A 16750-nucleotide genomic window follows, 5' to 3' on the forward strand; every position below is an offset into this window, starting at 1 on the left:
CTTTAAAAAAGTTTTAAAAAATGCAATCTTTTGTTCTGTTTCACCTTTTTTCTTTCTCAGGAGATCTTAAAACAAGTGTGAAAGACATGGTCCTTTCTGATTTGGACACTACTTCAGACGCCTGGATTCAGATTGCAAACAAATGTCATGATAGTGGTCTTCGTGAAATGGCTCTGCAGGTGCAAGCAGCTGTGCTTGTGCTGGAAACGGTGAAAGAAGCAACTGACAAAATGCTTAATTCTTTCTCTTAAAAAAAAGTTTGTAAGCCTTATTAATTGATTGCATTTTAGCAATAGCGTTGAATTATGTTACAAAAATAATCTTGCAAAGGCTTTCAAAATTTGCAATTTAAAGTAATTGGCTTATTTTTGTCCTAAGACGGCAATCAAACCGACGAGCTGGGTAGGGCCGAAATGCAAAAAAAAGATACTTTTTATGATTGTAAATGTGGTTCAGCTTGCTTGAGATTTAATAAATGTAATTGCAAGAACCCGTGCGATTATGTGAATCCCACTGTACAAAAGGAATATGAGTGAAAATGATGTTCAAGGTAATAAAAATAACCTCTTCTTATTGATTGAGTTCAGAATTATGTGGTAACAATGATAACATTGAAGTTCATTTGTTTTTAATACCCAAAATGTTGGAAATACATTTAAATGGGCAAAACGTTATTTGTCAAGTAGCAGAAATACTGTAAAACTTCGATTATGAACAGTCAAGCGAATAAACACCTTGTTCCTAGATTGTCAAAATAGTAAGCGCCCTAGAGAAACTGCAGTGTAACTATTGTAAACAAGGTCGGAAATAAGTGGGCCCTGTGGACGAAGTTGATGTTGACGTCATAAGTAATAAATAAATGTTATGGAATATTCATAAAACTGTGCCTGGAATTTTTTTGGTGGTGGGTTGGGTTGTATTCAACTAAAAAGAATTTTTGATAAATAATAAACTGGAGATGCAACCTCGTTCCCAGAGTGTCGGACAGTAATGTCCCCAAGACTGTTTTTTTATCTACTATTTGAAACGAGGTTGGAAACAAAGAAAGTCCTGTGAACGAGTTCCCAACCAAATCAAAATTTGTGAAAAAAATTCGTTGCCCCATTTTTTCCCAGTTTTTTTTTTTTTTTAATTGAAAAATTCATCAAAGATTTTCAGGATTTGAATCGAGGCATTGTTTTGAAGAAGTATTCAGAGATGCAACCTCGTTCCCAAATTTTCAAACTCTGCTGTCTTTAGATTTCCTGCCCTCCTACAAGGTCGGAAAAAAGTAGGTTGATAACAAAATATCGTAATTTTTGCCCGGATTTTTGTTTTGTTTCGGTCCGTAGTATTAAAAGTTTTTTTTAGGATTGAAAGTTCTTAAAACGGGAGTTCTTAAAACTTCTAGCTCTCTTACTATTCACAACCAGGGCTCGAGAAAAGGCCCTGGGGAGTAGGTTGAAGATGAGAACATCTATACTACAATTCAGGGAATCTCTGTCTGTCTGACTGTCTGTCTGTCTATCCGCCGATTATCTCCAGAACAAGTCAAGTTTGAAGTTGTTTGGACTAGGAGTTCTCGAAAAAAGCTGCAAAAAAGCAGTATTTTCTGAGACTCAACGTGGCAGATTATAGCTTAGAACACGCGCAGTCCTTTTCGATTGTTAACGTCATGTTCGAGCGAAAGCGCGCGTGCTTAATTTTATATGACGCAACAATGGAAAAAGGACGGGCACATCATGGGGGTTCTTTTCAATTGTTTACATCATGTTCGAGCTTAAGCGCGCGTGCTCAATATGACGCAAACAGTGCAAAAAGGACGGCACACTGTAGGGCGATAGCACTGCACACCATGTCGTACGTACATATACGTGAGTGGCATGCACGGGCACATGCATTTTGTAGTCAACTGAGCAACCATCACTGTTCTGTATGAGCAACCATCACTGTTCTGTATGTAGGCGATCGACTGAGCAACTTAATAATACAATATGGAATCGCCCTACAACTACGCCCTACAGTTGTAGGGCGATACCATATTGTCCAGTAGGGGTAAATATCAGTGCCGGGCGGGGGGGGGGGGGGGGTGACGACATTTTGTGCGTTTAACTTGCGAGTGTGTGTTCACACCATTGAATAATGTGCATTGTTTGCACGAGCTGCAGTTTTCAACTGCCCCTTCCGAACAAGCACATTTTCGACTGGCCCTGCACTATAATTCCAGGAATCTCTGTCTGTCTGTCTGTCTGTCCGCCGATTATCTCCAGAACCGGGTACCGTATGAAATTGAAAATCGGCAGGCATACTGCTCGGGACAACAGAATGTGCAGGGTCGAGTTTGAAGTTGTTTGAAGAGGGGTTCTCGAAAAAGCTGCAAAAAAGCAGTATTTTCTGAAGCCTAGCGTGGCAGTATATAATTTAGAACATAACACCACGCACTGCCGTTCTTTTCAATTGTTTACGTCATGTAAAGCTAAACCGGGCGTGCTCAATATGACGCCAACGATGCAAAAAAAGACGGGCACGCGCCATAACTCTATGGCACGCGCACGAGCATTGTAGGGCGATACTATTGTCCAGTATGAGTGAATATATAGCATTGCGTACCATGTTACCGTATGTACACCTACGTGATGGCTGCACGGGCACATTATTTTTGCAGTCGACTGAGCGACCTTACTGCAGGACGATACTATTGTCCAGTAGTGGTGAGTAATATCTGCGCTATTTTTTGCAGCCTTTTTGGGAACGACTCGCCCAAACAATTTCAAACTTGGCACAAACTTTGACGTGAGTGTGTGTCAACCTGTGAAAACAACACCATTGAATCGCATTGAAGCACATATTTTAGACGGCCAGCACGGTACGCGTACGAGGATGTGAGAGGCTGCACGGGTATACGCATTTTGTCGTCGACTGAGCAACAATCACTGTAGGCGACTGACTGAGCAACCTTCACTGTAGGATGATACCATAGTCCAGTATGGGTAAATATCAATGCCAGGGGATGGTGACGTGTACAAAGTGCGCGTTTAAACTATAAATGAGCGTTCAATCTGTGCAAGCTAGCAACATGTCGTGTGCGTTGTTTGAATGAGCAGTTCCCTGCCCCCTCCAAACAGACACATTTTCAACGGGCCCTGCACTAGTTTTTCTTAATTTTACAAGGTTTAACCTTTTAAGGAGATGCCGACAGTTCGCATTTAGGCCTCTCAGATGTGGTGCTTCGTAGGCGTCTTTCCGAACACAAAGACCTCAACCGTCCAAGTTTCGCGTAAAGGAGCGTGATATTGTTTTTTTAATACATCTAACTCATACACATGAACAGTTGGAACACACAGATGCTGAGTCTACAACGCGCCGTCCCATTACGTTCGTCTTCTTAAAACTGCTAGAATCAAAGACGAAGGTCTTGATTGCGATATTCCTTTCGAAGCGGACAATAAATGCCTTCTTAAGGACTGTTTACAAATATGAAAGTCTTAAAAGCCGAGAAGTCCCGCCGATTAAAGCGTGCTCAAGCATCGTTTAATCGTTTGTCCCTTAATCGTTTGCACCCCTCGACCTTAACACCACCACAACGGGATCCTCTTCGAAGCCCTCCTCCGTTTCAGTAAGACATTTCAATATCTCGAGACTGTGAAGGCCAAAAACATTTCGCAGTTTCCATTCACCGCATTAGGTAGCATCCTTGCGCGGGATATCACTGCTTGCATAAATAGCTATAATGGCTAGCTAGTAAACGTACGGTATTACGTAACAAGACAATACTGTCACGTAAAACCGTACGTTTACTAGCTAGCCATTTTACATTCTTGATCTGAAAGCCTAAAGAAAATATTAATATTTACAGCTGATACAAAACGGCCTAAGTTTAGTGCGAGTAGGCCCGCTGGTCTAATAATCGTCATTTGAGGGTTCACAATCCACTGTTTACTATCGATCAATAATCACTGGATGACTACCACCACCTTTGCCAGACTGATCCAAATGGTATGGAACAACATCCAAGTGACAGATCACACCAATATGACTGTCAACAAAGTGATTGGTTTACAGCAGGCTTTAGTTCATTGCGCTGAACCAGTTTTATGAATTCGTTTTAAAAAAAATAATAATCGTCGATCCTCGTCTCCTGTTGGGGTCTTTCCAAAAGCTGTGATCCGTAGGAGCAAATCAATAGACGCTCTGGAAACGAGGTTGCACACATTTAGAGAAAGTTACGAAAATTCGACAAAATCGACAAGGTGTGTATTAGATTGTAAGGTGCTTGTGGCATAATTAGTAAATCCATCTGTGGCTTTTGAGATAAACGCACGAGAATAATAGCATTTCAGAAGCTTTTCAATTATACCAAATTTATTTATATGTACCCTACGCCCTTCCGAAAATACGACGCGAGAAAGACGACGCGGATTGTCTGAGCGGTCGAATACATTTTTCGAGGAAAATGGTGTGGGAAAAAAGTAACGTTTGGGCAACTTCTGTGTTCACGCGAGTCTTGCATGTTCGCATTTCAAATTACCTTCAACGGCATAAGTTATGGACAGCTTGGTGACGCATGACACGTTAGGTTGGCTCGCTACAGAACAATCGGATTTGAAAAGGGAATTCCCCTCTTTATGTCTTGTCAACATAGCTACAGGAAATCTTTGAAGTAAAAACAAAATGTCAAATACAGAATCGATTCTGAGTTTTTAGGGTACATCCCTTATCACAATTCTTTAATTTAACTAAATTAAACTTTTCCAAGGGACTATTTTGTTTAACCTCCTTCTTCCCGGGGGACTATGGAACGAGGTTGAAAAAAATCAGCAAACTTTGAATATCGGTTGCTCTTCTTAAAACACCAAAAAAAAAAAAAAAAATTTAACCCCCTTCCCAGGGAATTTTTTTTAATATCCAACCCTTTCTACCCCAGGGACTATTAAATTTCCATCCTAATTGTACTCTTGGGATGCTTTTAGAATTTCAGGGAACGAGGTTGAACAAATCAGCAAACTTTGAACATCAATCGGGAACAAGGTTGAACCAATGAGGTCTTCAATTGTTTACATTTTGACTTCTTACATTTTGACTTATAGAGACTTAAAAAAAAAAAAAAAAGGAAAAAGCAGAAATAACGAAAAGGTAAAAGAAATTAAAAGACTTGTATCGTATTGCTTTTATTTTGAATGCCATATGTCTTAAATAGAATGCACGGAAATGAAAACGAAAACATTAATCTCATGCAAATAATCCTCAACCAAACCAACTGCTAAATTGAATGATCACTTAAACCGAATAACATAACTTCAATTTAGGATATGTAAACATGAAAATGTCAGGTCTATAAACGAATTTGAACGCCTGATATCTAACAAGAACTACGGGAATGACAGCAGGGCACTACTTCGCTTCAAATTGGCCACTATCAAGATGAATTCGCATGCTTTCTTTTGCAAAATTGGCTGGGGAAACCTATATTTAATCATTAAAATTTATTTCCAACATACATCTAATAAACATAAATCAGCTTCAGGTTATACACATACATAATTTAAAAAGTCAAATGAAATCGTTTCCTATCACAATTCACTTCATTTTTTAAAGCATTTATGCCAAAGTTTGATTGACTCATATCCTAAATTTATTGTATACTTATTAATTTGTATCAGTGTCTGATTACCTAATCAGATAATAATTTAAATAAGGACTTTCAAGGAAAAAGATAAGAAATCAGTTTCCAAAACAACAAAAGATGGAACAAGTCTGCTGTATTTGTGCTTTGGCAGACTTTTTTTTTTTTTTTTTACTTTACAACGGGTTTAAATTGCCATTAAAATAATATTTCTTTCTACCGGGTGCCGTCAAACATGCTATAAAATCCCGCGCACTGATGTGAACAAACGCTTGGGATTTTAATGTGCGGCGCAGCATAATGGGTCTCATAATTCTCATAAACTTTATTTACCTTTCTTTAATAGTTGACATAATTTCCAGCACCTTGAGTACCTAATTGTTGGTAGACTCCATTATTATTATTATTATTATTATTATTATGTTGCCAATTACATTCAATTTCTTTTAATTTCAAACATTTACAAATCACTGTAATTGTTTGAAGCTTTTTGTATTTAAATATCAAACCAATTTCCTTGGACGAATGATCGCGACAAAAGGAAATCTTTTGAGCAAATGCTTTGCAGTAAAAGCAAAAGCATTTGCTTTTCAGTAAAAAAGCATTTGCTTTCCAGTAAAAGCAAAAGCAAATGTTTGCCAGTAAAAGCATTTGCTTTAAATTCATTCATACAAACTAAGTGTAGAGCCCATTGAAAATGTGCCTTTTCGGAAGGGGCAGAAAACGCACACGATTCAAATGGTGTTGTTTTCACAGGTTGAACGTACACTTACAGATGAATGCACACTTTGTACGTATCCTCATCTCCTTACACAATTCTGGTGTCCTTAGCAACACACACCGCCGATTTTCCACTTCATACAGCGCCCGGTTCTGGAGTTAATCGAATTCACCCCCAATGAACAGTCAAGGTTACCGAGTCGACCGCCTAAAGTCGACTGCAAAATGCATGTGCCAATGCAGCCACTCACGTACGTGTACATACGGAAACATGGTATCCAGTAATATTCAACTCATTCTAGAAAATGGTATCGCCTTTCAATGAGATGTACCCGTCCTTTGTTGCATCACATTGCATTGAGCACGCGCACCTTAGCTCAGACATGACGTTTGCAATTGAAAAAGACGCCAGCGCGAGGTGGTCTAGGCTATATTGCCACGTTTGCCTCAGAAAATATTGCATTTTTGCAACTTTTTCGAAAACCGCTCATCCAAACAACTTCAAATTTGGCACTGCACATTCTGTGGTCCCGAGCATTTATACCCGCCGATTTTCAACTTCATACAGCGCCAGGTTATGGAGATGATCGACGTTACAGACAGACACACAGAGATTCCAAACGCACGTTTTACATGTACGGTATAAACGTTTCTTTTGTATACCAAACTTTACGCAAGTAGTGTTATTGTGACGTCAACTCAGTGGCGCCATTTGCACTTGCTTTGCACAGGCTAAAATGTTTTATGAGGAGAAATTGGTGCCAATTTTCCGCTTTTTTTTGCAGCTTTTTCGAGAACCGCCCGTCCAAAGAACTTCAAACTTGGGCACTGCATATTCTGGTGTCCTTAGCAACACACACCGCCGATTTTCCACTTCATACAGCGCCCGGTTCTGGAGTTAATCGAAGACCGACAGACAGAGATTCCCGGAATGCAAGTAAATGCTTCAAAGGGTGGTAAAAGCGAATGCTAGGTTTTATACATACGACCCCAATGTCTTTCACACCTTGTTTACGATCTCCTGGGGAAAAAAGAAAAAAAAACTATCATTAGTAATGCCTGCCCGATCATAACTATGCCTGCCAATGATTTGTTATTGGTCGTTTTCTTTTTATCAATTGTGCAACTGTGTAGAAGAGTTGATTAAAATATCTAGCAGATTGGCAAAGGGGCACGTACGTGACGCCCCCCCCCCCAGTAAATTTCGGAGAACACTTTGTATAGTCAAAACTATCACGGAAGCCATTGAAGTGGCTAAGTACCTCTCCCCATTGAAAGTCAGTAGGCAAAGGGACGATTATTCATAAAAATTGATACGTTGAATGACTTATATAACAAACACAGTACATATGTAGATTATGTTATATTTTTAAAGAAAAATATCACTTGCAATAGATACCTGACGACGTTATCATGAAGTAATAGGCACACCAAAGTATCAGGTTTGATACATGGTTTAAAGTTGTTCTAACAATTTAGAGGAAAATTATTTGTCCAGGGGAGAATACACCCACCCGATTTGGGTGCCCCAGATTAGACGCCAGGGACTCTTCAAGTGTCCAAATTACTGCAGAGATGTTTTCTTGTTCAAGGAGCTGGCATAGTTTATAAACATGACTCACTAGGACGGTGGTATTCGTTTTAACTCTTGCACTTCTCACTAGACCATTTCTGTCTGGAAACGTTTCCAGGACCAATCCTAGAGGCCATGAATTTCGAGGCGCTTGGTTGTCGGTTACAAGTAATAACGTCACCTGAGCTAATGTTTTTCTGTGGGTAGAACCATTTCTGACGTTATTGCAGATAAGACGTATGTATTCTGCTGTCCAACGTTTCCAGAAAAGATCTTCTAAATTTTGCACCTGACGCAATCGTTTTCTTGCATACAAGTCCTTGTGAGTAACAACGGCTTGGGAGGTGCTAGAAGATAATTTGGTCTGAAGAGGAGCACATCAATTTCGGGAGATGGCGATCGTCTGAAGCATGAGTTAGTGGTCTGTTGTTGAAAGTGAAACTCTGTCTCGCACATAAGAGTTCAGAGCTGCTCCTTATCTCTGCACTCCCTGACATGTTGTTCATTTAGTTATGCCAGCAAATCGTTCGAATGGTGCGTATTTGACGCTCCCAGACACGACCGAAATTCGATACGGGCAATTGAACCTTCATTTAACGCTGTGCTTTGTTCAAAATTAACTAATTCTTTCCATTGCATTGCATTTCCATTGTTGCAAAGCCTTCGTCTCAATTTCGCACCAACGAAATTAGTACCATTGTCTGACAGTACTTCTTTGACATCATTTCTTCCCTTTTTAAAGCTCTGCAGAATGGTCGAATCAGAGTAGGCGGTAGGATTCAAGGCGCTCAGATTTCCACATTGTAGGATACTTTCCTCGGCCCTTTCAATTTTTTCAGTAGTGAGATGCCCTGAAATATGTGCATCCTTATTGATCTTCAGCACATTCTTTTCACTGAACCACCAAGCAGCAGCTCTCCCTCAGACATTCTCAGTCGGAGTAGTACTCTAAGAGCATGTGAACGGCATCTTTTCTGGCCTCTTTAACCATATCTTACGGCAGGATACAGCTAGGAGTGACAAAGAACTCCTGATAAATTTGATGATACGCTGCTAAGCTTCACTTTGGGACCATTTCTTTCCGGAGCTTTTTCAGTGGGGATTTGTTGGCCACTGGTCTTCCTTGCTGCCACATGAATGTTTGGTCCTCCGAACCATCTTTCGTTGACGAAGATTTTATCAATGGTCAGTCCTCTCGAGCAATCTGCTGGATTTTACTCTGATTTGACACCGTGACGGTTTTGAGTTTTGTCACTCGGTTCGCTACGAACCTATTGTATCTTGCGGTTTCATTCTGGATGTATAGCACATCCGTCAACAAGAAAATCTCGTCTACGGGTATGTCTAGTCTACGGCAACGGTTGCTGTAGTTAGTTCGAGTGTTGGTATCAATTATTCCTGCAGTGGGGCAACTCTCGCTTAAGAAGTTACAAACTGCAGTCGTGGAGATGTGCACTGGAGATGTCCAATTTTGGGAGGTCAGCAGGCCACTGGTTCCATCCTCTTAAACGATCTTCGTCAGTTTGTGAATCCCAACTCACTTTCTGTCTGCATAGGTCTTGGAGCAATATCTTTGCATGCTTATCAGGGCTTATCAATCCTAATGGATCGTAGATAGATAGATAAATCTACAGGATAAGTCACCGCCTGGCCACCGAACGAGTCTTAATTGATCTCTGTCTTCGATTCTGACCTTCACTTGGTAGAACATTGCTTCAATGTCGGCACTTAAATGTTGCAACTTGTTTTTGACGAAATCTCACCAGCACGCCAATGAGTCCATTGATCAAATCTGGTAGCAAGTCCTTTGCTAAAGTGGTTGGTAAACTCCATGGTAAGATAAACCACATCTTGCCATCATTTCCATCTATCTGACTCTCTGGCACTTTCTCCGCGTAGCCTTTCGTAATCGTTTCTTCCATTCCTTTCACGTACTTCTCTTTGAACTCCAGGTCTTTTATAAACCTTCTCTACAGATATCCAGCTCTTTTTTCAGCCAGTTGGCGGTTGTCGGGCATCTGTAGAGCCGTGCCGTTATGACCCCTTTTGAGCTTTGACGTTTCCTTCATGGATATCTAGGAATCGTGCTCGGGCTCCCGATGTGATGCCATATTTCTTGTCTTGTCTTATCAATTGGCGAGTCTTGTTTGGCCATCCGACTTTCTTGCGTTGTTTCTTCTTGTGGCGACAAACCATGGCATCTGGATATCATTTTCGCCAACGATGTACACTGCGAGGATGATGCCTTTCAATAGTCCCTGAGCCTACTAACAATTTTCGGGCAGACTGAATCTAACTTTCTTGTCTTCATCCTCTTCACATTGCTCTTAATCCAGCATCGGCTAATTTGATCTCAAATTCAAGGTTGAAATTCTCTGTATCTCTTTTCAATCTTCGCTCTTCCTGTTGTTGTTGTTGTTGTAACGTCAGGTCTTCTAGATCTTGTTTTGGTTTCAGGTGTCCTTGTCTACAGAGAAGCTCTGCTCGTTTTTCTGCAGCCTTCGCCCGAATGGAACTCGATGTTATTCGTGATAACCCCAAAATACTAGTTTTGTCATCCATTGTTATCTTCCTGTGCGTATGTGTCTTGACTATTTCTAATAGAGTTGTTGGCTATTCGTAACTGTTACCGACTTCCAACAGTTGGGTGAAACGTTACGTAATCCTCCTTTTAATGATTGCATTCAAATGGCGCGTGATTTCTATTGTGACATTGAAGTGGTGATCATTACGGAGGATCGGCCTTCTAAACAGCAACCCCAGCAATCCTGTGGGTCACTCGGCTTTGAAAACCTTGTCAAAAAAGGGGGTATGGTTAATTGTTGGAGGATTAAAGTTCTTCAATCCTTTAATTAGTTTCATAAGCGGTTATGCCTGTATGAGGCATTCAAGCCTTTTTTTCACCACTAAGATTCCAATGTGAACTGATAGCAATACTTGTTTTTATTTTTTAAAAATATAAATGTGAGTAAAATGATTTCTGTTTTGAAGTGTGAACAGTGATCAATAAACAGCCCAGAAAGATTTTTTTCTATGGGTTTTGATACAAATATATAGGCCTACAAAATATAGCACGGAAACGCACTCCAGTCAAAGTAAAAATAGATCAGTGTGTTAAAGTACATAAATCATTTAAAACCATCTCTTTCCTTGTCTCGGTTCATAAAATGTTCCGAACAGAGCACTGGGTGAAATCTGATACAGCATATGACGTAACAGTAGCACGCTTACCTCAATCATGACAATAGCAAATCACACAGAGCCGATACTGGGCCATTAAACAATTGTTAATCATTGAGCTCAAGGCAAATATATATGGATGACGCAGCTATACTGGCCTTGCTTTACAAGACAAGCAGACTTATCAAATTATCTCTCTCGCGTTGTGTGAAGATAATTTTGGGGACATTTACAGTGCTCTGTTCATTTATGAACCGGAGAAAAGGAAGAGATGTTTTTAATGATTAACTTGAACACCTTCGTCTATTGTTTACTTTGACTGGAGTTACCCGTGAAGATTTTCTCACAATATTTGATGATTCGAGGGAAGTTATAATCCAAGGAAGGCGAGGAGAACTATTTCCCCAATCAACAATCTGTTGTTATTTCGTAAGTGACACCACGAAGTAACACTCATGTTCATACCAGTAAAAACTAGCAATCGGAGTAAACGGCATTAAAGTTGAACGTTTTCGAAAACAACACTTTGCGTCAAAACTGCATAGTATTTTCAGTTGGGTTTCTCGTTGTGGACAATTGATGTATTGAATTTGCTGGTTTTCACTCGTTTGTATATCAAAATTAACAAGAAATAAGAGAAAAGGGTGAGTGATAGTTTGTAAAACCAAAAAAGGTGCGAAACTATATTTTTTTTCATAAGTAGAACGTTTCAATGTATCACAAGACTAGGTGAGTGTTTACTTCGTGGAAACGAAGCTCAAACTAGGAGAGCGCTCAAACTAGGAGAGTGTTTCTTCGTGAAAAAGTTTTTGCTCACATTTGAGCCCAGTTCAATGAAGCTCTTGAAGCTTTGAAACTGCCATTGATGAATAATGTTTAAAAATGTTTAAAAAAAAACAAATTAAATATAAAAAAATATGTTTATATCCTTCATCTGCTATTATTTTGTAAATGTTCGGTGAAAATGAAGATTATATATGCAATATTATTTCGAGATTGCTGCCCTTTCAGCCCCCTTGATTTATCGAAGGCATATGAGATGGCCGAATGCCGAGACCACTACTCCCAGAAGGCAATGCAATGGGGATAATTGATGGATGCCTCAGTGGACTCGGAGACCTTTTCGTGGCAACTTACAACGACTGTTCTTTAGTGCAATTTGATTGCTTTAAACGCAACAGTCCGGTCTAACAGTTGTACAACAGTTTCACATAACAGTCAAGGGGTGACTGTATGTCTGCAACTGTCACATGCAAATTAAGTATGGGCCTATTGAAGTCAGTCAGCGCTGAAGAGGATGTTTTCTTTGTAAAAGAAATCGCTCTGTGCGTGCGAGAAGGATCGCCACTTCAATTGTCACAATATAGAAATCACGCGCCATTTGAATGCCATAATTAAAAGGAGGATTACGTAACGTTTCACCCAAATGTTGAAAGTCGGTAACTGTTATGAATAGCTAACAACTCTATTCTAAGCAGTTATATCTAGAGTCGGTATCGGTATTTCAACCGTCTATCCATGTTTACGAACTTCTAAAGTGACGTATCTAACGGTCTTTGTACCGATATCAAACTGCCTAACAGTGTTCATAACAGTTTTTCTACTTATCATTTTCTAAGATGTTCCTTACTGATGAATGTACGACGATTTCTCACAGATTCTGTCGCGTTCCGCAATACCATTGAAAAAAGATTCCAAGCCGTGTATTCGGTAATTTATTGACCCAAACAGTAAAACGGCTAAAAACGGTTTAAATGGTTATAACGGTAGAAAAACTGTTTCCTTGCGTACACTCAAACTACAAATAAAAACAATATTCGAACACTATGGTGCGCGTGTCAAACAAAGGAACAACTTAGCAACACACTGCACCGCAGCCGCACGCGAGAGAAGCCAACTGCGTCAAGCTTGATTCTCACACCTTTTGTAATCTTACATCTTTCAACTGCAGTTTGTATTGAACAACATCGCTGATCAGGCACACACAGTGAACATAGAGAATGTGCAATCAAAAAAAAATAAAATTCATAATTCGCTGATTACAGGAGGGGCGAAAACCACACAAAGACTTTTTTGGGGGAGAAAACACAGGCAAATTCCCATCCGCCACATTATTTCTAATGGCAACAAGACTCATCAATTTCAGGTTTGATAAACGAAGACAATGTAAACTAATGTTCACATAGTTTTGCAGGAATAATAACACAGTTCAGATTTGAATGGTGTAAGAAAAGTAATCGGTCTAAACTGTAACATGAAAATTGTTAAAGGTTTAAAACTCAAATAAATGTTTACTTTTCCCTTCTGTGTGATCTTGGTGACATTCTGGAACAAATAAAAAAATTTTAAAAACATTTAGCTCCCTCTGAATATTGTTGGTTTACAAATGTGATTAATCAACTCACCTGTAATTTGAAGATTAAACAAAACGATGGGACTGTCAAGAAGATGGCCGCTGATCGAAAAACCCTGAGAAGATTAAATGAATGAATTCCCTTTTAGAAAAAAAATAGTGGTTAAAATACACAACACTCACAAAAAATTTTTTCTAGCGTTGGATAATACAGTATACGTTATTTGACAGTTAGTGGAATTGACGGTAATGTATGAAAAGGTTCAGCAACAACAACAAATATCTCAAATGCACCGTGCACATCACAGCTGGTTTGAAACTTGTAAAACGTCAATAGTTAGAGCGTCAAATTATCAAGATGGTACCCATTAAAACTGTATGGAAAAAAAATGATAACATTGTGATATTTAGCCCAGATAGCAAAAACATAGAAAATGAGGTGTCCGTAAATTGGGGGGGGGGGGGGGGTTGGGAAGTAGGTGAAGGGTTGCCTAAAGGGGGAGACTTGGACAAGTTCAAGGAAATTCACAAAATTATTTGTAAGAAAACGTTTTGACTAGGACATGATCACTTTAAACAACAAAGATCTTTATTTTTGGGATTCCTTGATTTTGTTCAGGTCCCCCCCCCCCTCCACTTAAAGCAACCCTTTGCATAATTTTACGCCCAATTTATTTATCTTGTTTCGGGGGGGGGCTATAAATATCAAGATGTTATCAGTTTTTTGTTAGGATAACGGTGCCAGTAAGTAACTTTATGAATTTGATGCTCATCAATGCTGTGGTTTGGAAAGACTATACTTGATTTCTAAGGACAAAGTTATTTCGCACAATCTATTGTCCTCGTAATCATTCGGTCGCTCATATGCTTTGGAACATGTTTATTTGGCTTTAATAACATCATTTACACATATCAAAACCAACTGACGTAATAATTGTTGAAAAACATACTTGGTTGAAAAATAGTAAGGGAACTAAACCCCCTGTGAAATTATCGTCAGTCAAGTTATTCATCAACCTTTCTTTAGATTTTGAGGACTTTTGTTGCTTGGAAAGAACAAAATGCACAGATTATGATGGACTGGACCTTTCAGTAAGTAGAATCTCCAAAATACACTTTTCAAAAATTTGATAAAATAAAAATATACCCAAATATGGGAATAAATATATTACAAGGTAAGTGCAAACAAGGCACCCGTCCCAAATTAATTTCAGGTAAATATCTTCTCTAAGGCTATAAGAGTCTATCTACCAAGTTGTTTGATGCTTTGGACCAGTCGCTCACGATACGACCACATGCCAACTGACTAATGTTATACAAATACAACATGGTGTTGTGGGAAAATATTGAAAACTTATGATCCCGAAGTGTTGGATGGTTGGGATTATAACGCGTCAACCACAGATAGAGCTTGATTGGCAAAACGTACTATACGTCTGCGCGCGCCGGTCCATGGGGAAAGGGAAATAACTTTAAATATTAAAATCAAGCAGAGTCTGTGGGTGAAGTGTTATAAAACAAATATTGAATGCTTTATCTCGTGGTGAAGTAAAACTAACCTCCCTCGGTGATCCGTGGAGCATTCTATTTTTTAAAATGGTGATCCTCGGGAGTCTAGTATTTTACTACACCACTCGAAAGCATTCCATATTTCTATATTATCTCCCAACTGGGATTGGGGATCATTTGTTTTCACTATTTCCTCCGCTAACACATGATATATTTGTTGACTTTACCTCAAAAATATTGATCAGGCAGCTGCGGAATTTCATTTGTCCATTCCCATTTGAAACTTCAATCTCTTAACATAGATGACATTATCGGAGGGGCCCATTTCATAAATAGTCACCTCGCGCCTGCATATTACATCCCTGCTGGAAAGATTATGCAGTATTCCACCAGAACCAGATCCAGAACCACATGTTTTTGCTCACTGGAACACTGGATTTGTTATTATTGTGTTCCTCCCCGGTTAAAATCGCAGAGCGAGCACCACCGGTCGCCATTTTGATGTACGCCGTTACAGACTAGCACAGCTGTCCTCACTGGTGATCTCCACGGTACGCTACTAAAGCGCGTGCATCGTTGGTAAATATATATCACAGTACTGGAACAAATCTCAGGCTGCGACCCAGGTGTGATAGTACCTCCATGGTTTTTACACGCCACGCGCGAGTACGAAGACGCGGGGGAAATAGTAAAAACTTTCACACAGTTGAGTTGCTGGAATGGACCAATGAAATGTCGTGGTTGCCTGATGAATATTTATGAGTAATAGTAATAATGTGTTCATCAATGGCAATATGCACCCCTCGGTGGATAGGTACTTAGTCAACCTCGTCCCCAGGGTGTCGGGCAGTACGCGCCCACATCTACCTGCTCTCTCACCCTGGTATTGGATTGCATGTGCAAGATTTTTGAACACGTATGCAAATTAGGAGTAGTCTGGTGCCTGCCTGTGCGTTACATTTGCAATTGTTTTTGTATGCGGTGTCTGGGGTAAAAACAGAATCAATTCGTCGCAGCGCGAGCATGGCGTGAGTAACGAAAACATGATTTCATTTTAATTAAACTGTTACGATCTTAACGAGACAACATGCAGTTTCACATTTAAAAAATGAAAAAAAAAGTTTTTACTGGAAAGCATTTGCTAAAAGCTAAAAGTATTTCCATTTTAATTATTTCGTATGAATAAAAAGGAATTAATACTTTCAGATTTCAAGTAATGTTTTAAGGCTGGGTTTGGGGCAACCTTGAAAATATAAAGCAAATACTACTACACAAAAAAAATACTGCATTCATTAATATCAATACCATACACATTTTCAAAGGTTTCACTTTGCACTTGAAAATAAAATCGGAAAATCACGCCAAAATTAATTTTTCTTTTAACTTTGTAGCGGGTAAATTAACTCGCAATTATGAACGGGAGTGTTTAGAACTTCATAAAATTTCACTTTCTGTGAAATTTCAGTTAAACTTTTGCTCTAGCTAGGCGCTACAGGCGAAAAATCAAAGTGCGCCACGTTAGGGGCCGCGCCATGTTAGGGTTCATCAACAATACACCACAGCCGGGCCCAGGCTGCGCTGGACATGTCTTCATTGCGTACGCGTACGGCGTCGAGGGGTTTGGACTGCCGTAGCGAAACAAATTACAACAATGTTTTCATATTGTTACCTGGTGGAGGAAGCTGAAATTTCGTTTACACATTCCTTGTGTCCAGAATTACAAAGATGCTTGGTTTAGGAAAGGTAAATATGTCGATGGGCGAAGCGTTTTAAGAAAATAAATCGTAGATCTACGCTCATTCGTTGTAAACAT

The 16750-nt window shown here is 39.5% G+C and overlaps 1 protein-coding gene and 1 long non-coding RNA gene across 2 annotated transcripts in view; one reads left to right on the forward strand and one right to left on the reverse strand.

Annotated features, from left to right (window-relative positions):
* Positions 1 to 969, forward strand: part of LOC119743444 (clathrin heavy chain linker domain-containing protein 1-like) — a 66161-nt gene extending 65192 nt beyond the window's left edge. Inside the window, exon 9 of the mRNA XM_038219865.1 lies at positions 61 to 969. Coding sequence (XP_038075793.1) covers positions 61 to 251 — 191 coding nt within the window. The 3' untranslated portion in view covers positions 252 to 969. The remainder of the gene's footprint in view (positions 1 to 60) is intronic.
* A 4153-nt stretch (positions 970 to 5122) lies between these two features.
* LOC119743463 lies at positions 5123 to 15854 on the reverse strand. Its single transcript, XR_005273032.1, has 2 exons — positions 13481 to 15854; positions 5123 to 7343 (listed from the first exon to the last, which is right to left on the reverse strand). It is a non-coding gene; the product is annotated as an uncharacterized LOC119743463 (long non-coding RNA).
* Between the last annotated feature and the right edge of the window lie 896 nt (positions 15855 to 16750).

The sequence above is a fragment of the Patiria miniata genome, unplaced genomic scaffold, assembly GCF_015706575.1.
Source record: "Patiria miniata isolate m_02_andy unplaced genomic scaffold, ASM1570657v1 HiC_scaffold_11, whole genome shotgun sequence".
Lineage (NCBI taxonomy): Eukaryota > Metazoa > Echinodermata > Asteroidea > Valvatida > Asterinidae > Patiria > Patiria miniata.